This window comes from Oryctolagus cuniculus, chromosome 12 (genome assembly GCF_964237555.1).
Source record: "Oryctolagus cuniculus chromosome 12, mOryCun1.1, whole genome shotgun sequence".
Classification (NCBI taxonomy): Eukaryota; Metazoa; Chordata; class Mammalia; order Lagomorpha; family Leporidae; genus Oryctolagus; species Oryctolagus cuniculus.
This window is the reverse complement of record NC_091443.1, coordinates 96,080,003-96,101,124: the sequence shown is the minus strand read 5'-3', so window position 1 is coordinate 96,101,124 and position 21,122 is coordinate 96,080,003. Positions and strand designations below refer to the sequence as shown.

General features: G+C 41.8%; 2 protein-coding genes and 1 long non-coding RNA gene across 11 annotated transcripts in view; 1 reads left to right on the top strand and 2 right to left on the bottom strand.

Annotated features, from left to right (window-relative positions):
• Positions 1 to 21,122, top strand: part of LOC103346435 (neuroblastoma breakpoint family member 4) — a 1,612,367-nt gene that overhangs the window by 1,026,752 nt on the left and 564,493 nt on the right. The gene's annotated exons all lie outside the window — the stretch shown is intronic.
• The window catches only part of LOC103346987 (putative neuroblastoma breakpoint family member 5), a 344,943-nt gene that overhangs the window by 252,418 nt on the left and 71,403 nt on the right, over positions 1 to 21,122 (bottom strand). The gene's annotated exons all lie outside the window — the stretch shown is intronic.
• LOC103346986 (neuroblastoma breakpoint family member 4) overlaps positions 1 to 21,122 on the bottom strand; it is a 320,087-nt gene that overhangs the window by 269,130 nt on the left and 29,835 nt on the right. The window contains exon 14 of one of the 8 annotated variants that reach the window (XM_070054428.1): positions 19,984 to 20,432. The exons of the other annotated variants lie outside the window; for them this stretch is intronic. Coding sequence (XP_069910529.1) covers positions 20,372 to 20,432 — 61 coding nt within the window. The 3' untranslated portion in view covers positions 19,984 to 20,371. Of the gene's footprint in view, positions 1 to 19,983; positions 20,433 to 21,122 lie in introns of those variants that run through there. 8 annotated transcript variants of the gene reach the window in all.

Here is a 21,122-nt window from a genome sequence, read left to right as displayed (position 1 = left end):
ATAGGTGGGGACTTTACCTGTTATACCACAGTTCCGGGCCCTCAGATGTGCTTTTAAACCTATGAATTAATTTTTAAAATTTCAGTTATTGGACTCTGATGCTTCAGAATGTCCATGTTGTTCATTTTATTTTTTTAACTTTTATTTTTTTGACAAGCAGAGTGGACAGTGAGAGAGAGACAGAGAGAAAGGTCTTCCTTTGCCATTGGTTCACCCTCCAATGGCCGCCATGGCCGGCGCACTGTGGCTGCTGCCATGCTGATCTGAAGACAGGAGCCAGGTGCTTCTCCTGGTCTCCCATGGGGTGCAGGGCCCAAGCACTCGGGCCATCCTCCACTGCACTCCCTGGCCACAGCAGAGAGCTGGCTTGGAAGAGGGGCAACCAGGACAGAATCCGGTGCCCCGACCGGGACTAGAACCCGGTGTGCCGGCTCCACAAGATGGAGGATTAGCCTATTGAGCTGCGGCACTGGCCCCCATGTTGTTCATTTCAAAATGCACTTTTATTACTTGTATAATCTATTCGGTGAACCATTTTCTACATGTTTCCTCTTCATCCATGGTTTCCTTAAACTCTTTCTAAGGATTAATTCTGTGCTACCTCAGAGGCAGTTTCATCTGATTTATTTTTCTTTCCTCTGAGTGGCACTTATTTTTCTTATTTCATAGCATAAATCAGATTTTTTTGTTGTTGGAGTTTGGATACTCAGATCACTACAATGCGGCGACTCTAGAAATCATATTTTCTTCCCACTCTCATGTTTGTTGTTGCTATTCACTTAAGTTGCAAATGTTAGTTTAGTGATGATTCTATTCCATTTCATAAGGCTCTATTCTTTGTGAAGGGAGTACTGATACTCTGGTAACATTAGTTTGTTTGCTGTCTCTTGACTTGAAATCTTAAATGGAGAAAACCACTACTATATCACAGCTGTAATCTGTCTTTGTGACAAATTATCCCTATGCCACTGAGCCAATCAGTTTGTAATGCTTTCTTTCCTATTCTGTTTCAGTTTATATCTATTAAAAATCAGTCAGATGTAGAAGCATAACATTTGCATAGACTTTGTTGAACATGTGCCCCATCCTGGGCATTCTAGATTTCTGGGAATATGTGGAAATTTTCCAAAGCCCTTTCTTATTCTCCAAAGCATATCAGTATGCTGTGTTTCCTTCCTAGGATCCTAGTGTGTCTCTGTGGGATCCAAGTGAGGTCGTTTGCTCCAGGAGGCAGCAGTATCACACTTTTCCCCCAAAGCATGGATTTATTCCCAAGCTAGAGTGGCCCAACATTTTACTCTAGTTAGTATTCTCTGGGTCAACCTCAATCCTTTGAAGTATAAAAAAAGATAACAAATGTCCATGTATCCTAAGTAGCTGAAGCTGAATTCTGTATATTTTAGCTTACAGAAGTGGCTTTTTTCAAAGTATTACTTATAAATTTCAAAATCAACCTGTTTTCAGAAAGATTTTTGCTTTCTCAATTGGTTCTCAATCAGTAATGGAACTATTGAGTCACAGCTTTACTTTACATAGTCAGATGCTTTCTACTTAGATATAAGAAAGGAAGGAGGAGTGGGGTGGGGGCCAGGGTGGGGTGGGAAGTATCACTATGCTCCTAATTCCACGTATACAAAATTCATTCACTTTATATAAATAAAAATTATTAAAACATATTTAGTTTAACTGGGACTGCACATGAACATCAGTATCTCATATTATTACACATGTACAAAAAGTGTCATATTACAGACTACCGTTTCTTTTCATTCATGGAATTGCAAGGTAGAGCCTATCATGTTACTATAAATTCTTCTTTAAGAAGATCTATTTATGTATGTATGTATGTATGTATTTTTAAGGCAGTGTGACAGAGAGTGAAGGAGGGACACAGAAAGAGAAAGATATATTCAATCTGCTCCTGGCTTCAGCATGACTATACCAAGCTATTACGACCATTTGCAGGGCAAACTACAAGATAGAAGATCTTTCTCTGTCTCCTCCCCCCTCATAACTATACCTTAAAAATAAACAAATATTTTAAGAACATTTGTAATATAGCTTATTTAAAGCCATTTTAACTTAACTGGGATAAATATATGCAGATATAGTTTATGATTTTTAGGGATGCTGACTGTAGTGTTTAAAATAATTTTGATTCACTGATCATGTGGAACACAGTACAGGTTTCTGGACTTATGTGTGATATAACTGATGCACAAAATGTTTACCTCATTGTAAAAATACAGAATGTGTACTGTAGAAAATTTATCTGAATTTAAATCTAGACTTTGGGGCTGGCAGTGTAGCGTAGTGGGTAAGGCTGCCACCTGAAGTGCTGGCATCCCATATAGGAGCTTATTCGAGTCCTGGCTGCTCCACTTCTGATCCAGCTCCCTGCTATGGCCTGGGAAAGCAGTAGAAGATGGTCCAAGTGCTTGGGCCCCTGCACCCATGTGGGAGACCCGGAAGAAGCTCCAGGCTCATGATTTTGGATCAGTCCAGCTTTGGCCACTGCAACCATCTGGGGAGCGAACCAGCAGATGTGAACCAGCAGTGAACCACCTCTGTCTTTATGTAACTCTGCCTTTCAGATAAATAAATAAATAAATGTATCACAAAATAAATGTAGGATGTGGAATATTTTTAGCTGTGCTCTCTTGGACAAGTGACTTAAGCTTTGAGTCTCCATTTTATCATCCATAATAGAAAATAACACTCATTTCCTTCTGCTGAAGAACAAAGTAGTGCAGGTAAATACTTCATACACCGTCCACTCTGTGGTAACAGCTCTGTAAAAGACAGCTATTGTTGTTGGGATTAATTTTAACGGTTTTATTGAGATGTGATTCATTTATCATACAATGCACCCACTGAATGTACAATTCCATGGCTTCTAGTACACTCACAAGGTGTGCTGCCATCAGAATTTTAGCTGAAAGAGAAACTCTGTACTCACTGGCAGTTGCTCCCATTTTCCCCCTGAAAACCCCCACCGCTTCCCCAGCTCTAGCCGACTGCTAATCTGCTTCTTAGAGACTTGCTATTCTGAATCATGTAAATGGCATTATCCCTGGCGTGCTCCTCGTCACTGCCTTCTTTCACTGGACGTGTTTTTGAGGTTCAGCCACACAGGGGCATGCATTATGACTTCATTCCTTTTTACTATTGACTTGTGAGAGTCCTTTATATGTGCTACACACAAGTTCCCTTATCAGATATTGATTTACAAGCATTTTCTTCTCTTTTTATATCCATAACAATGCCCTTTGAAGCCCAAAAGGTTTTAATTTTGATGAAGTGCAGTTTATTTACTTTTGCCAGTGCTCTTGCTGTCATACCTGAGAAGTCTTTGCCTAATTCAAGATCGTGGAGATTTATTCCTCCATTTTCTTTTAAAGAGTTTTATAGTTTTTGCTCTTACATTTAGTTTTATAACCCATTTTGAGCTAACTTTTGCATGTGGATATCCGGTTATCATAGCACCATTTGTTGCAAAACTGATTCTTTCTCCATTCAACAGCAGCCTTGTCAAAAATCGATTAACATAGATTTCTGGGTTTCTTTCTTAGTTCTAGTCCATCAAATCACATGCATACATGTGTAAGCATTATTCTGTCTTGATTTCTTGATTAACTTTTTTTAAAGACTAATTTTATTTATGAGAGAGGGAGAGAGAGAGAGAGAGAGAGAGAGATCTTCATCTGCTGGCTCACTCCCCAAATGGCCATGATTGCCAGGGCTGAGCCAGGCTGAAGCAAGGAGCTTCACCTGGGTCTCTCATGTGGGTGCGGGGACCCGAGCACTTGGGCCATCTTCTGCTGCTTTCCCAGGCGAATCAGCAGAGAGAGCTGGATCAGAAGTGGAGCAGCCGGGACTTGAAAACTGGCATCCATCTGGGATGCTGCTGTTGCAGGTGGAGGCTCAAAGTGCTATGCCTGTGTCTTAATTACTGTAGTTCTTTAATCATTTTTGAAATTGAGATTGTGAATCCTCCAGTTAGGTTCTTTTTCAAGATTTTTTTGGCCATTCTGGGTGCTCTAAAGAATTTTTCATTTCGGTGATTGTACTTTTTGATTCCAAAATTTCTGTTAGCATTTATTAATAATTTTTATTTTTTGATGATATTCTCTTCTCAATGAGACATTGTCATCATATCCTCCTTTACTTCTCCAAGCAGGATTTCTTTAGTTCCTGAAACATATTTAGTACAATTGCTTTGAAGTCTCTCGGCTGAATCTGGCATATGAGCACTCCGAAAGTTTCTGATGCCTGATTTTTTTTCTTGTGTGTAGGTCACACAGTCCTATTTCTTTTCATGTGTCATAATTTTTTGTTTAAAACTGGGTATTTCAGGTAGTATATTATGGCAACTTTGAATATTGATTCCTTCCTCTTCTGGGGCTTGTTGCTATTGTATTTGCACAGTGACTTGGCTAGATGATTCTAGTGAAATTTATTCCCCCCCTCAGCATCTTACAGATTCAGCCTTGCATGCAGTCACCCTGGGATGGCAGTCTTAAAAGGGCTGTCGCCCTCCATTTACCTGATCTCTCTATGAAGATATCAGCCTGCTGTGGTATCACATCCAGCTGTTAGCTTCCATTAATTGCTCCCTGATTGTTCTATTGAGTCTGACAGTGCCCCGGGGAATACATTTTTCCAGTCTTGTTCTGCTAAAATTGCGTCCCTTTTCAGGGATATTCTATTAGGTCAGTCTCAGAGGCTTATTCCAACCCTAAGAAGGCTCTTCTTAGCTGACTCTTTCTCTCTGGTTCTCTCTGCTTTGCTTCAAACTGGTTTGGAGTTCAGCTTATTGCTCTGATGTAGCTCTCAAGCTCCTTTTAATTGCTTACTAACAAAATCTCCATTGTTATTTAGAGTACATTTATACTTGATTTTAACCATCTCTTGGCTCCCATTGCATTCCAAATCCTTAGGGAGAATTTTGGAGCTGTCTGTTCTTATGGTTGGCTTTTTCTTCTGCCACAATCATCTATACCACTGCTCTGGGTAGTGACAGTGGTTCTATCTCAGAGAGACAATCCTGATATTAGGAGCAAGGTCAGTAGTCTCTGGTCTTCTTAGCTTACCCCTCTCAGTATAGAATTTCTGCCCTATAAGCAAGCTGGGCTTTGCCTGGCACACCTGAGCTGGAGTGGGGACTGTGTGTAGGAAGTGAGACTCAGTCCATCTTGTCTGGAGCACAGCTTTTGCAACACAGAGCTGCAGGGCAGGCTGGTAGCCTTTCCCTCCCAGAGAGATACAGTAGAGCTGAACTCACAGCTAGAGGAAGAGGTAGCCTGTGTGCTTGGCTTCACCTGCCTGGAATGGAGCTTCTAGCATGCTGAGCTGGGAGGGGAAGAAGGGAGTGATTTGTGGTTCATATAAGGACTTAGTAAATTATCTGGAATTCAAGTTTGTTAGTTTGCTATAAGCTCTTACGACAATTTCTAGAGGCTCTAAATTGTTGTGGTTTGATTTCTAAATGAGGTTCACCGATTGTGCTTCTTTCACGGGGAACAGGGTTCACAGAACGCCTCACACCAGAGCTACAGAAGTCATATGCTCTATCATTATTTACCATGAAGCAGTATTTTAGTCTAGTTTGGGGGCAGTTTTCAGGGCAAATTAGAAGTAGGACAGGCTGGAGTCAGATAGAAGAGATCACAGGCTATTATATTAGCTTTAGGTGTAAAGTGGAACTAGACAGGAGAATAAAAATGAAAAGAAAGTGATGTGAGTCCCTAAAGATTCATGAGGACTTCCCTGCAGATTAAATATGGGGTCCAAAGGAGAGAGAAGAACCTGAGATGATTCCAAAGTAATTTTGAGGAAGAGAAAGGAAGGCTTGACTTAGCTCTATTAAGATTCTGGTGATACGGCCGGTGCCGCAGCTCACTAGGCTAATCATCCACCTTGTGGCGCCGGCACACCGGGTTCTAGTCCCGTCAGGGCGCCGGATTCTGTCCCAGTTGCTCCTCTTCAAGGCCAGCTCTCTGCTGTGGCCAGGGAGTGCAGTGGAGGATGGCCCAAGTGCTTGGGCCCTGCACCCCATGGGAGACCAGGAGAAGCACCTGGCTCCTGCCATCGGATCAGCGCGCCGGCCACGGCGGCCATTGGAGGGTGAACCAACAGCAAAGGAAGACCTTTCTCTCTGTCTCTCTCTCTCACTGTCCACTCTGCCTGTCAAAAAAAAAAAAGATTCTGGTGATACATATATTCAAAGGAACTAGAAAGTGAGTAGGGAAGAGCCAAAATTTGCAGACAGAGACATAGAAGTCATAAACCTTACGTAACTTTATAAGGTTGCACATCAGGAAGTGACCAACAACATAGATGGTGACAGGAGTCACTAGAACTCATGAAAAGCAGAACTAGACTCACACACACACGCTGCAGAAAAGCAGCGGGCAAGCACTGCTGCAACATTGACTGGGATCTCAGGGGTAGGCCTGTGGCGGCAGCCCTTTTGTAGTTAGGCTGACTGTTACCATATGCTTGCAAGGAAACCACAGGCAGGGCACTCAGAGGCTGATAGTCCAAGAAGCACACTTGTAACTGTAATGGTTCCTCGATTACAGTGATTTTTCTATGATCCAAGAGCTTTTCCCAGGTAGGTGATTTGCATCTCTGGGTCATGCTGAGGAACTGATATCTCCTTCGTCTTAGGGGACTCCACCAGATGCCACAGGGCCACTCTCCACAGGTTGTCCATATGTAAGACAGAAGTCATGGGAGTAGATAAGAGGGAGAGAGAAAAGCATACCAGGCTACTTTGAACTTGGGAGAATTTTAACTTTTAGGAGGCAGCAGGACGAAAAGAGTGAAGAAGAATGAGAGGTGGCTGGCGCCACGGCTCACTAGGCTAATCCTCCACCTGCGGCGCTGGTACTCCGGGTTCTATTCCCGGTTGAGGTACCGGTTCCGTCCCACTTGTTCCTCTTCCAGTCCAGCTCTCTGCTGTGGCCCAGGAGTGCAGTGGAGGATGGCCCAAGTGCTTGGGCCCTGCACGGGCAAGGGAGACCAGGAGGAAGCACCTGGCTCCTGGCTTCAGATCGGCACAGCCTGCTGGCTGTAGCGGCCATTTGGGGGGTGAACCAATGGAAGGAAGACCTTTCACTCTGTCTCTCTCTCTCTCTCTCTCTCTCTCTCTCTCTCACTGTCTAACTCTGCCTGTCCACAAAAAAAAAAAAAAAGATTGAGAAGTAACTTTTACTAAGAGCCAATTGCTGTTCTAAGGCTTGGTTTCCTATATTTTATCTTTATAATAAATCCACAGGGTGTGTATTGTTGTCTCCATTTCATAGATTAAAAAACTGAGGCTGGAGAAGTGAAGTAATGTGCTCAAGGACACAGGTGGTACACCGTCAGGCCAAAATTAAAACCTAGGCAACCATGAGCCTACTCATGTGCAAGGCAGCCTATGCACTTAATAAACTTAAAAGAAACTTAAGGGACAGCTCAACCTAATGAAATAAATGTATGGGTCTTATTAGCATCCTTATTAACCACTGACTATTTTTGTTGATATTGAGCATTATTGATTTTCAGTCTATTAATTATATTCTGATTATGCTTTATGAAAAGTCCTTACTCCATAGATACATGCTGACATAGGATAGCAAGCTGTTAGCTGAGGCACTTTGCTCTCCAGCCTTCCCTCCTCCCCTTCCCCTCATACCCTCCACATCAGCTGGTCACATTATCAATGCCTGGGACATGCTGTGCTGTTTCTTCCTCCCACACCTTTGATTCCATCTGGAATATCAACCCACACACTTCTCCACCTGGAAAGCTACTCATCCTGCTATAAGGTGACTCCACCTGTAAAGCCTCTCCTTGTCTTCTTGTAGAGTTCATTCATTCATCCATCACAAGATATTTATACGGAAGGTTCTGTGCTAAGGTTGAATGCTGAGGACAAGAGCACTTACATCAGAGATCCTATCTCACTGACAGCATTGATTTGTTTATGTAATAGCTGCCTAACAGCCCTACCCTGAGGCCACAGCTGGTGACTTATTCACCTTTATACCCCAGTGATAATGGGCACTAATAGATGTTTTTTTCAATTGAATTGAGGGATTATGATTCCTGAGAATAGATCTTGGGTTTGGCCAAACACCCTTGGCAGTCTTTGGGTGTCTGCTTGGTAAAGCTTAGGGTCTGGGGTGGAGGAAACAAGGCTTTTTCTCCTGGAACTTAAGGAGAGGCCAGGAATTGACACAGGTGTAGGCCATGTGTTTGGGAAATGTTACAAGTGAGAAAAGGCAAGAAACAGGATGGCTGCAAGATTGAATGATGGGGCATTTAGAGTATTTTAAGACAGAGGAGGGTGAGCAGCAAGATGGCGGAAGAGGAAGGGAGCACACTGATAGTCCGGGGAGAGACAGTTTAATAAAAGTGGAGATACTGCAGGTTCAAGGAAGAGTAGGGGAAGAAACAGCAGAGGAAACTCTTCCGGAACTAGTGATTCACAGTGGACCTGCGTGGAGAGCATGGGAGCCCACAGTTCGGGACACCAGAGGCAGACTCAACACACCAGCGCTGGAACACGAGGTGAGCCAAACCTCAATAGCCTGAGAGACTGGCAGGCAAGTGGAAAGAGGAGACTAGAGGGAACGAGGCCTGAAACCCTATGGGAAAAAGTTCACCAGGCTAACTAGAAGAGAGAGGAAAAAAAGTGACCCATATGGACACGAGTTTCTCTCTCTCCACTCACCTCTCAAAGGTGAGAAAGACAAAGAGCAGGCGCCATCTTGGACATACGTCATAAGCAGGGCGACCTCAGGTCTGCACCTGAGGGTTTCCGATGAGAAGTCAGCTGTGAGTCTGATTGGAGGTCCTCTGAGAGTAATCTGATGTTTCTCTCTTGCACATTTTAGGATCTTTTCTTTCTGTTTCACTGCGGTGAGTTTAATTACAACGTGTCGTGGTGAGGATCTCTTTTGGTCATGTTTATTAGGGGTTCTGTGAGCTTCCTGTACTAGGATGTCTCCGTCCTTCTCCAAACCTGGGAAATTGTCTGCTATTATCTCACTAAAAAGGCATTCTAATCCTTTCTCCCGCTCCATGCCTTCAGGAACTCCTAGAACCCGAATGTTGGTTTTTTTAATAGTATCCTGTAGATTCCCAACAATATTTTTTAGATTTCTAATTTCCTCTTCTTTTCTTTGGTTTGACTGTATACTTTCCTGTTCTCTGTCTTCTAAGTCTGATATTCCCTCTTCTGCTTCACTCATTCTGTTTTTAAGGCTCTCTAATGTGTTTGTCATTTGATGAATTGAATTCTTCATTTCATTATGATTTCTCATCACTATCACAGTTTCATGTTCTACTAGTTGTTTCATTTCATTTTGATTGCTCCTTAATATTTCATTTTCGCAAGAAAGATTTTGTATCTTGTCCATTAAGGATTTCTGTAGTTCAAGAATTTGTTTTTGAGAACTTCTTAATGTTCTTATCAATTTTTTGAGATCTGCTTCTTGCATTTCTTCTATCTCATCATCTTCATAATCTTGAATTGGGGTGTCTATTTCATTTGGGGGCATCATAGTGTCTTCCTTGTTCTTGTTACCTCGGTTTCTGCATTTGTTGTTTGGCATATTGGAGATATTCTTTGGTTTCTTCTTGTTATACTGTGACTCTAGATTAAGTGGACTGTCTGCTTGTGATGGATCCTTAGAGGCTGTGATGGGTGTGGCCAGAGAGCTCTGTTTGGTTCTTCAGGGTTAAGGGTGTGCCAAAGGTGACTCACCCAGATTGTTCTCCTGCTTGCGCGTTCTCTCTCTCTCTCTCTCTTTTTTCTGACTCAGTTGGGAATTCCACACAGCTGAGTGGAATTGAGGTTAGCTGATGTATGAAATCTGGCCCCTGTGGGTATTTGTCTGGTTACCTCTGGGACCACACAAAGAGTTTATGTAGCCCTCAGTGTGGTCTCAAATTTCTCAACAGTCTCTCACCAGTTTGCCCAAGTTACTGAGTTTGTGTACTTGGTGAGTTCTCTCGCCCTCCCCTCAGATTTTCACAGTCTCAGTTCGTTAGCTCCTCACTTTCACTAAGTCTTAACCTCCTGTTATTTCTCCCCACCAGAGTCAGGTTTTGCTGCTTGGCTAATGGCCGGCGCCTCTTTACATACGTAAAATGGCGCCTGCTCTTTGTCTTGCTCGGCTTTGTAAGGTGAGTGGAGAGAGAGGCTAATGTCCATGCCAGTTCCCCTTATTTGTTTGTTTTCTCTCTCCTCCAGTCCACCTGGTGAACTTTCCCCAGTGGGGCTTTCATTCCCTCTAGGCTCTTTCTGCCTTTCCCCGCCAATGTCTTGGGTTACCGAGGTTTTTATCTCACCTCCCCTTCCAGCGCTGGCACACAGACACTTGTGGCGCGGCTTCTGCAGCTTGGCTTCTGCGGCGGCGCGGGTCCCGTGGCTCGGCTTCCATGCAGTGGGCGACCCTGCTCTCCCCGCAGGTCCTCTGTGTCACATCCACTAGATCCAGAAGAGTTTCCTCTGCAATTTTTTCCCTGAGCCTTTTCCTGTGGCTACAGTGACTCCACTTTTACTAAACTATCTTTTCCGGACTATCGGTGTGCGCCCTCACTACCGCCATCTTGGCTCCACCTCTGAAAACAAGTTTTATCATTAACTGAGGAAGCGCCTAAGGAAACAAACAGTGAAGTTTGGCACTTGGCTTATCTAAAACTTATGAGACATAAGAATATCCTCTATTTAATACAATAAAATGTAGTATATCTTTGAGAACAAATTTTACTATTACCTCTCAAAATACAATCTTTGAGGTCCTGCATGGGAAGTTAGTGTACAATGACTTGTTAATTTAACAACTAACACTCTTATGAATGACTTCAGTGATCACCCAAAGCTCTTGGCATGAGCTGCCTAGGCTATGGAAGCCTTTTGAATCCACAAACCCCTTCAATATTTAGACAAATCCATAAGCAAAGTGGAAATTCTCTCCTCCCTATAGAGAAAAGTACCACTTTCTTCACTGGGGTCTCACTCACAGAGATCCTTCATGTAGGACAGTTTTTGTCACAGTATCTTGGCTTTCCATACCTGAAATGTTCTTGTGGGCTTTTCAGTCAGACCAGAATACCCTAAGGGCTGATTCTGAGGTCAGATACTACTTTAAGCAATTGTCATTTCATGAGTCTGATGTATAGACTGCTTCCCGTGTTGGAGCATTCATGCACTTTTAATTCTATCTATTGTTATTACCAAACACTTAATCCTATTTTTTGATCACTTTAACACTTATCCTATCTATATTATCACCTTTTTTGCTTTTTGGGTTTTATTATTTTTTTAGAAAGCTTTTATTTAATAAATACAAATTACATAGCTACAGCTTTAGGAATATGGCAATTCTTCCCTCCATACCTCCCCTCCCACCCCTACTCCCATCCCACCTCCTACTCCCCCTCCCATCCCATTTTTCATTCAGATTCATTTTTAATTATCTTTATATGCAGAAAAACAAATATATACTAAGTAAAGATTTCAACAGTTTGCACTCACACAGACACACAAAGTATAAAGTACTGTTTGAAGACAAGTTTTACCATTAATTCTCATAGCACAACTCAATAAGGACAGGGTTCCTACGTGGGGAGTAAGTTCACAGTAATTCTTTTTGTGGATTTAATAATTGACACTCTTATTTATGACGTCAGTGATCACCCGAGTCTCTTGCCAGGAGTTTCCAAGGTGATGGAAGGCTTTTGAGTCCACAAACTCTGTCAGTATTACTTCATTCATTCCATTGTGTTCAAAGAAGATTCGTGGAATGATTTTGATTTTTTTTTAATTTGCTGAGACTTGCTTTATCACCTAGCATGTTGTCTATCCTAGGGAAAGTTCCATTTACAAGTGAGAAGAATGTATATTCTGAAACTGTAGGATGAAAAGTTCTGTAGATATTGATTAGGTCCATTTAATCTTTAGTGTTGATTAACTCTGTTGTTACTTTGTTGATTTTTCTGTCTGGTTGATCTGTACATTGCTGAAAGACAGGTGTTGGAGTTTTTCATTACTATTGCATTGGAGTCTATATCTCCTTTGATCTATTAACATTTGTTTTAAATAGCCAGGCATCCTGTAATTGGGTACATATAGTTTTATTATAGTACATCATCCTGTTGATCCATTATTCATTACATAGTACCCAAAGTACAGCTTTTGGATTACAGTGGCTTTTTCCCTCATAACCTCCTTCCTACCCACAAACATCCCATCTCCCTCTCCCTCTCCCTCTCCCATCCCATTCACATCAAGATTCATTTTCAATTATCTTTATATACAGAAGATCAATTTAGTATATACTAAGTAAAGATTTCAACAGTTTGCACCCACACAGAAACACAAAGTGTAAAGTACTGTTTGAGTACTAGTTATAGCATTAATTCACATTGTACAACACATTAAGGTCAGAGATCCTACATGAGGAATAAGTGCACAGTGACTCCTGTTTTGACTTAACAAATTGACACTCTTGCTTATGGCGTCAGTAATCACCCTAGGCTCCTGTCATGAGTTGCCAAGGCTATGAAAGCCTTTTGAGTTCGACGACTCCGATCTTATTTAGATAAGGTCATAGTCAAAGTGGAAGTTCTCTCCTCCCTGAACATTTTTTCATGTGTCTGTTGGTCATTTGGATTTTCTCTTTTGATAAATGTCTGTTTCAGTCCTTGGCCCATCTCTTACGTGGATTGTTTGCCTTGTTGTTGAAGAGATTCTTGATCACATTTTAGATTCTGGATATTAATCCTTTATCAGTTACATAATTTGCAAATATTGCTTCCGTTCTGTCAGATGCCTCTTCACTTTCCTGACTGTTTCTTTTGCAGTACAGAAACCTCTCAATTTGATGCAATCTCAGTTGTTAATTTTGCCTTTGGCTGTCTGTGCCTCTGGGGTCTTTTCCAAGAAGTCTTTGCCTGTGCAATACCTTGCAGGGTTGCTCCAATGTTCTCTAATAATTTGATGGTGTCAGGTCATAGATTTAGTTTTTTAATCCATGTTGAGTGGATTTTTGTGTAAGGTGTAAGGTAGTGGTCTTGCTTCATGCTTCTGCATGTCGAGATCCAGTTTTCCCAGCACCATTTGTTCAATAGACTTTGCTCCAGGAGTTGGTTTTAGCTCCTCGATCAAATATAAACTGGTTGCTGATGTTTGAATTGATTTCTGGTGTTTCTATTCTGTTCCATTGGTCTATCCATCTGTTTTTGTACCAGTCCCATGCTGTTTGATGGGATAACTGCCCTATAATATGTCTTGAAGTCTTGTATTGTGATGCATCCAGCTCTGTTTTTTTTTTTTTTTGTAAGATTGCTTTATCTATTCGAGGTCTCATGTACTTCTATATGAATTTCAGCATCTTTTTTTCTAGATCTCAGAATAATATCTTTGTGTTATGAATAGTATCTCATTGAATCTGTAAATTGCTTTTGTATGGATGGACATTTTGATGATATTGATTCTTCCAATCCATGAACATGGAATATTTTTCCATTTTTTTGTATCTTCTATTTCTTTCTTTAAATTTTATAATTATCATCATAGAGATCTTTGACTTTTTTGGTTAAGTTTATTCCAAGATATTTCATTTTTTTGAAGCTATTGTGAATGGGATTGTTCTTAGAAGCTCTTTATTAGCCATGACATTATGTATACAAAGGCTGTTGATTTTTGTGTATTGATTTTTTATCCTGCTACTTTACCAAACTCTTCTATGAATTCCAATAATCTCTTAGTGGAGTTCTTTGGATCAACTAACATGCCTTCTGCAAATAGGGATAGTTTGACTTCTTCCTTCCCAATTTGTATCCCTTTCATTTCTTTTTCTTGCCTAATGGTTCTGGCTAAAACTTCCAGTACTATATTGAATAGCAAGGGTGAGAGTGGACATCCCTGTCTGGAACTGGATCTCAGTGGGAATACTTTCAACTTCCCCCCATTCAATAGGATGTTGGCCATGTCTTTGTCATAATTTGCCTTGATTGTGTTGAGGAATGTTTCTTCTATACCCAATTTGCTAAGAGTTTTCATCATGAAAGGGTATTGCATTTTGTCAAATGCTTTCTCTGCATCTATCGAGATAATCATATATTTTTTATTCAGCAGTTTGTTAATGTGGTGTATCACATTTATTGATTTACAAATGTTGAACCAACCTTGCAGGATATAATATCTGGGATGACAGATTTTTCTCTTAGTACTTGTGTTATATCTTGCCATTCCCTCCTAGCCTGCAGGGTTTTTTTTTTTTTTCTTTTTTTTTTAAGGGAGGGGTTTATTGAGGAAAACCCAGCAGACTGGAGGGAAGGGGCAAAGAGGGAAAAAGAGAGGAGAGTGTAGAGAGAGAGAGAGATAGGAGAGGAGCTAGCAAGGAGAGAAGAGAGAGAGCAGAGAGAAGAGAGACAAGAGGGGGGAGTGTAGGGTTTCTTATGAGAAGTCTGCTGTGAGTCTAATTGGAGATCCTCTGAGAGTAATCTGGCATTTCTCTCTTGCACATTTGAGAATCTTGTCTTTATGTTTCACTGTGGTGAGTTTGATTACAATGTGTCCTGGTGAGGATCTTTTCTGGTCATGTTTATCGGGAGCTCTATGTGCTTCCTGTACTTGGACGTCTTTCTCCAAACCCAGTTAGTTTTCTGCTAGTATCTCACTAAAAAGGCCTTCTAATCCTTTCTCTCTCTCATGCCTTCAGGAACTCCTAGAACCCGAATGCTGGTTTTTTAAATAGCATCCTGTAGATTCCCAACAATATTTCTTAGATTCCTAATTTCCTCTTCTTGTCTTTGGTTTCACTGTATACTATCCTATGCTATGTCTTCTAACTCCAATATTCTCTCTTCTGCCTCACTGATTCTGTTTTTAAGGCTCTCAAATGTGTCTTTTATTTGTTCTATTGAATTCTTCATTTCATTTTGATTTCAATATCTCAATTTCATGGTCTATTAATTTCTCATTTCATTTTGATTCCTCCTTAAGATTTCATTTTCACGAGAGAGATTTTCTGTCATGTCTTGCATGGATTTCAGTAGTTCATGCATTTGTTTTTGATTACTTCTACATATTCTTATCAATTTTTTGAGTTCTATTTCTTACATTTCTTTTACCTCATCATCTTCATAATCTTGTATTGAAGTGTCATGTTCTTTTGGGAGTGTCATGTTGTCTTCCTTATTCTTGTTTCCTCAGTTGTTGCATTTGTTGTTCGGCATTTGTGGGGATACTCGTTGGTTTCTTCTTTTTTTTTTTTTCTACTGTGGCAGCTTTTATCGTTGTACTACACTCTGTAGGTAAGTGGACTGCCTGCTCTCAGTGAATCTCTGGAGGCTTGTGGTGAGTGTAGCCAGCGAGCTCTGTTCAGTTCTTCAGGGTTAAGGGTGTGGCTAAGGTGACACCCAGATTTGGCGTGCTAACTCCCTCTCCCCCTCTCTTTTTAATCAGAAGGGAGGTAATTCTGCCCAGCTGAGCTCTTCTCCTTGATGGCGATCAGTGCCTGAGTGCTAGCCCCAGTGGGTATATTTCTCTGCTCTGTCCCAAGGACCACACAAAGGATCTGTGCAGTCCTCAGTGTAAGTCAGATTCCACAGCAATGTCTCTCACCGGCTAGCCAGTGCTGCCCCAGCTTGTGGCAACTCCAACCGAGACTACTCAAAGTCTCACCCTCACTGTGAGTTCTCCACACACCCTCAGCTTTTTTTTTTTCACAGTCCCATTTCAGAAGCTCCACACAGTCACTAGGTCTTAGTCTCCTGTTATTACTCCCCACGAGAGTCAGGTTTTTCTGCTCAGCTGATTGCCGGGCACAGCCTAGAACTGGGGCAGCTGTTACATATGTCTAAAATGGTGCCCACTCTACGGGCTCATACACCTTTGTAAGGTGATTGGAGAAAGTATCTGTATCTGTACCAATCATATCTGTACCATCCCTTTTATTTTTTCTCTCATTAGTTAGGGTGGTGTACTTTCCCCCATGGGGTCTTCAGCCTCATTCCCTCTAGGCTCTTCCTGCCACTTTTCCACCAGTGTCTCAGGCTACTGCAGTCTCATCTCAACTCACTTTCCAGCGCTGGTGAAGATGCTCTCAGCTGCTGGGCACCCGTGTCATCCACGTAGGTCCACTGTGTCCCCCTAATTATGAAAGAGTTTCCTCTGCTGTTTTTTTTTCCCTAACTCTTCCCTGAAACTACACTATCTCCACTTTTATTAAACTATCTACTCCTGGACTCCCTCCCTATTCTGCCATCTTGGAACCTCCTGGTCCTTGATATAATCATATATTCAGAGAGTCACTTTCTTCTCACTTTTGTTATCAGGAAATATAGTTCTAGAGCCTCATCTGGGAGCTAGTAGTAATTGTGATAAGAATGGAATATTAGATGTATAAATTTTAAGTAACTAAACCTCTGGACAAGTTATTCTTACAGCCAATCAATCTTTGTTTTTTTTTTTTTTTGGACAGGCAGAGTTAGACAGTGAGCAAGAGAGACAGAGAGAAAGGTCTTCCTTTCTGTTGGTTTTCCCCTCAAATGGCCACTATGGCCAGTGCGCTGTGGCCGGAGCACTGCACCAATCCGAAGCCAGGAGCCAGGTGCTTCCTCCTGGTCTCCCATGTGGGCGCAGGGCCCAAGCACTTGGGCCATCTTCCACTGCCCTCCCGGGCCACAGCAGAGAGCTTGGACTGGAAGAGGAGCAACCGGGACAGAATCTGGCACCCCAACTGGGACTAGAACCCGGGGTACTGGCGCCACAGGTGGCAGATTAGCCACGTGAGCTGCAGCACCAGCCATAACCATTCTTTACCATGTAAAGAAGGGAATCATATGTATTGGTGGGACCGGTTATTCTAATATTGAGAATTACTATGACATTCAGAGACCTAGTCATCTTACTGCCAGTAACTTTAGAACATTTTAAATCAATTTGGCTTTTATAAAAGACAGATTTATTTATTTATTTGAAAGTCATGGAACAGAGATATATAGAGAGAATGATTCATTCCCCAAATACAAAATGGCTCTAGCAGCTAGATCTGGGGGAGGCCAAAGCCAGGAGCCAGGAACTCTATCCTCTTCTCCCACCTGAGTGTTAGAGGCTGTTCCATGTTTAATTTATATTTATAAAAAATGAAAGATAAAAAATCCACAAAACCAGAAAGGCTTCAATATCCAAATAACAAAAGACCAACGTCTAAAAATGTTGAATCTTCTCTTTTTGATTCTATCTGGGTAATTGTTTTAAATTTCTTTTAAAAACTATATTTGCTTTTATCAGGTAAAAAGTATGTGGGAAATTGTAGTATCTCTCTTTCAATATTTTGTATGCCTGCTCTTAGGATTGATTAGGCCAGTTTCTCAAATTGAGTCTCAAACTAGAATGCCCTTGAGGACAGACACTTCCATAGAGCTCCTTTGACCTAACTAATTCTACATTTGTATTGTTTAATTTTGATATGTAACCAGAGTCCTAATCAGAGTCCACAGCAAAGAATGTAGTTTTAATATTGGAGTTTGCTGTTACACTTGTGTGCACTCAATGGTTTTTTTCTCACAGTGTTGAGTGTAGTAATTGTCAAGTATTCAGACATTTTCATTGCTAATAACATGCCACAGCATGATTCTTCATCCTAGTAATGGTGGGTATTTAGGTTGTTTCCAGGTTTTGACCCCTGGACACAATGTGGCCATTGGTCTTCATTGTTTGGGCATAGGAGCAGGCATGTCTATAGATTGCACCAGGACTGGAGTTCTGGGTTCCTGGGTTAGAGCAGTGCAAGCATTTTTGTTAGGGTTAAAAATGTGTAAAGCCAGATATGCATTCTAGGCAATGATAATGAAAAAAAACTGAAATAAATTGCAATAATGTGATGGATTAATAGATTCAGGGTTCAGTGACAAGGACATTATCAGTGTGGTGTCTAAACACATCCTGCACATCTCATGCAATCTTGTGGTCTTCACACATCTCTTCAGGAAAGAACTGGCTGGCACAGTTGGCTTCCAGCTAGCAGAGGGATCCAACCATTCCATCTGTATGTGCATTTCACAGGGAAATTCTTGTGCTTTGGGCCCTCTAAAACCAGAAGACAAGAGTCTGTGGAGAATTGGGGTGGGAGGGTAGAGTCCTCAGGCACTGGGACTTGGAGAGTATCAGTAAAAATGCAGAGTCTGCAGCACCAGGGGAAGACAGCAGGGCTGCATGGCTATTTTGTGGAAAGAAAGAAGGCTGAGGGATGGAGACCAGAGTGAGGGGTGATCACAGATTTGAATGAGATGGAGGTCAGAAAGAAGGACAGACATTTTTGCCCAAGGAGGAAAATATTTGATATTTACCTCACCATCCTTATCCCTCCCCAATTTCCATATCCTATCTCTCTATCCTCTTTCTGCTTCCCCCCTGGCTCGTCAGATCAGAGAGGGGGTGGCATGATCCAAGTGTGTGTGTGGACTCTTATATGAATAGGTGCAAATACTAACCTCTAAAGTCTTAGTATTAGGAGTGGCATCTTTTGAGAGTTCATCAAATCATCAGGGCAGAGCCCTCATGAATATCATTAGTTCTCTTAAAATGTAGGCTGCCAGGAGCTACCTTGACCTGCTATCATGTGAGGATATACACCGAAGAAACCATTTATACCAGGAAAGGAGCCCTCATCAAATACCACAGACCTCCCAGCATGCAGAACTACGAGAAGTAAGTTTCTGTATCTCATAAGCTAAGTAGAGTGTGGTATTTTGTTATAGCAGCTGTAATATGCTGAGAGATTGACACAGGCATCTAAACAGTAGCTCACATGTATGTGTTAGCTCACTCTAATGTCAAAGGAAAAGTGTTTCTCTATTAAAAAAAAGGTAAGATAATAACAAACTCCCAATATTTTAAGTAGAGCACACTCTTGGTGAGAATTTATAATATCACACAAATAGTGAAATAAGAATATATCCATATTCACCAAAAGCAATCTTGTTAGTAATGGATTGATTGTAATACTTTTATTTTATTTTATTTTATATTATTTTATTTTATTTTTTTTTTGACAGGCAGAGTTAGACAGTGAGAGAGAGAGAGACAGAGAGAAAGGTCTTCCTTTCCATCGGTTCAGCCCTCAAATGGCTGCCATGGCTGGCATGCTGCGCCAATCCAAAGCCAGGAGCCAGGTGCTTCCTCCTGGTCTTCCATGTGGGTACAGGGCCCAAGCACTTGAGCCATCCTCCACTGCCCTTCCAGGCCAAAGCAGAGAGCTTGGACTGGAAGAAGAGCAAGCAGGACAGAATCCAGCGCCCTGACCAGGACTAGAACCTGGCGTGCTGGTGCTGCAGGCGGAGTATTAGCCTAGTGAGCCACGCTGCTGGCGACTGTAATACTTAATTTAAATAATTACCAGGACCACAATGATAGCAAACAAAACAAAATATTTATTGGTATGGAATAATAGAAGGGATGTTCATTTATACTACAGAAATTCAATAAATATTAGTATATAGAAATAATAAAATAGAAGATTTCCAATGTACACAAATGAATATAAGTACCAATCCAGGCAGAGATGAGTAATTGGTGGCAAAATCTCTGCAGAAAGAGCAATAGAGAATAGAGTGTCTATACATTCTTCAATTGCCAGTCTCTATGGTTTTTGATAATATAAGAGTAAAGTATCTTTTGGATACATATAAAAATGACTGTAGAACTTGATATCCAATCCTAGTGTGACCGTAATGTTGATGGACAAACTGTCCATGCTTTGCCTCCAGATGTGAAGTAACAGGGAGTACTGTTTGGGAGTAATGTTTAGGGCCAAGTGAATCATGAGGAAATTGTCAAATTCTTGAGGCTAGAAACTGACATGCCCTCCAAAACAAGGTAATGTCACCATTGTCAGTGACAACAAGGTGAGGAGATGCTCTTGTTTCCACAGGACTAAAGGAATACAGTAACGTACTCTTTAAGCCTTAAGCAAAAAATACTGCTTCTTTTTGTTGTCATTGACAATTTCTGTCAAAGCCACATCCGTTGGTCAATGCTCAGCATTCTGTAGTTCTCTGACAAATGCTTCTTCATTCAATTCAGGCTGAACAGCAAAAACTCTGTTTCTAGCTGGAGGCAACACTTGTCTGACTTAGCGTGTTACTCACTCCTGGATGTTGCCAGATCTTGTTCCTTATGTGGTGAGAATTGAGAGGTGCCCAAGTTAAGGTCTCAGGCCTAGGTGTCCTTAGGTGGTAACAATAATATGAGACTGAAACAATGTCTTCCATCCTGATGGAGAACAAATCTTGAGTGGATAGGGTAGGACATGACTGGATTTTCTATCAAGATGTTGCTCATTAATGAGGAAAGCTACTTTTACTTGCACCCTTTCATTGTAGCCAGTGCAGGTCCCTGTAGCTCCAGCAGTTCCTGATATCTGAGAGGGAGACAGAGAGAGAGAAATTCAATAAGAGGTCAGGTCTTGCTGATAGCTGAGTCTGGAGGGACTGCCCAGTAGTCACAGAAGCCAGAGACAGAGAAACATGTGGAGAAGATGAGCTTCAGGTTGACTGAAGTGGGAAAATGATACCTACAAGGTAGAATGCCTCCCTAAACTTAGAGTCCAGCCTGTGATGCAGAATATGGGAGTCCTGCACACTTTTTTTTTTTTTATGGACAGGCAGAATTGGACAGTGAGAGAGAGAGAGAGAGACAGAGAGAAAGGTCTTCCTTCTATTGATTCATTCTCCAAATGGCTGCTATGACTGGCGCGCTACACTGATCCAAAGCTAGGAGCCAGGTGCTCCCCCCTCCATGCCCACCCTGGTCTCCCATGGGGTGCAGGGCCCAAGCACTTGGGCCATCCTCCACTGCCTTCCCGGGCCACAGCAGATAGCTAGACTGGAAGAGGAGCAACTGGGACAGAATCTGGCGCCCCAACCAGGACTAGAAACAGGGGTGCCGGCACTGCAGGTGGAGGATTAGCCAAGTGAGCCACGGCGCTGGCCTAGTCCTGCACTCTTCTAACTAGAAGCTGGTGATAACACCCACTTTCCTCCTAATCCTTCTCCATGGTCTTGCCAATGTCTTTTCCTATCTCTTAAGGATAGATGTTCCTAGCACCAAT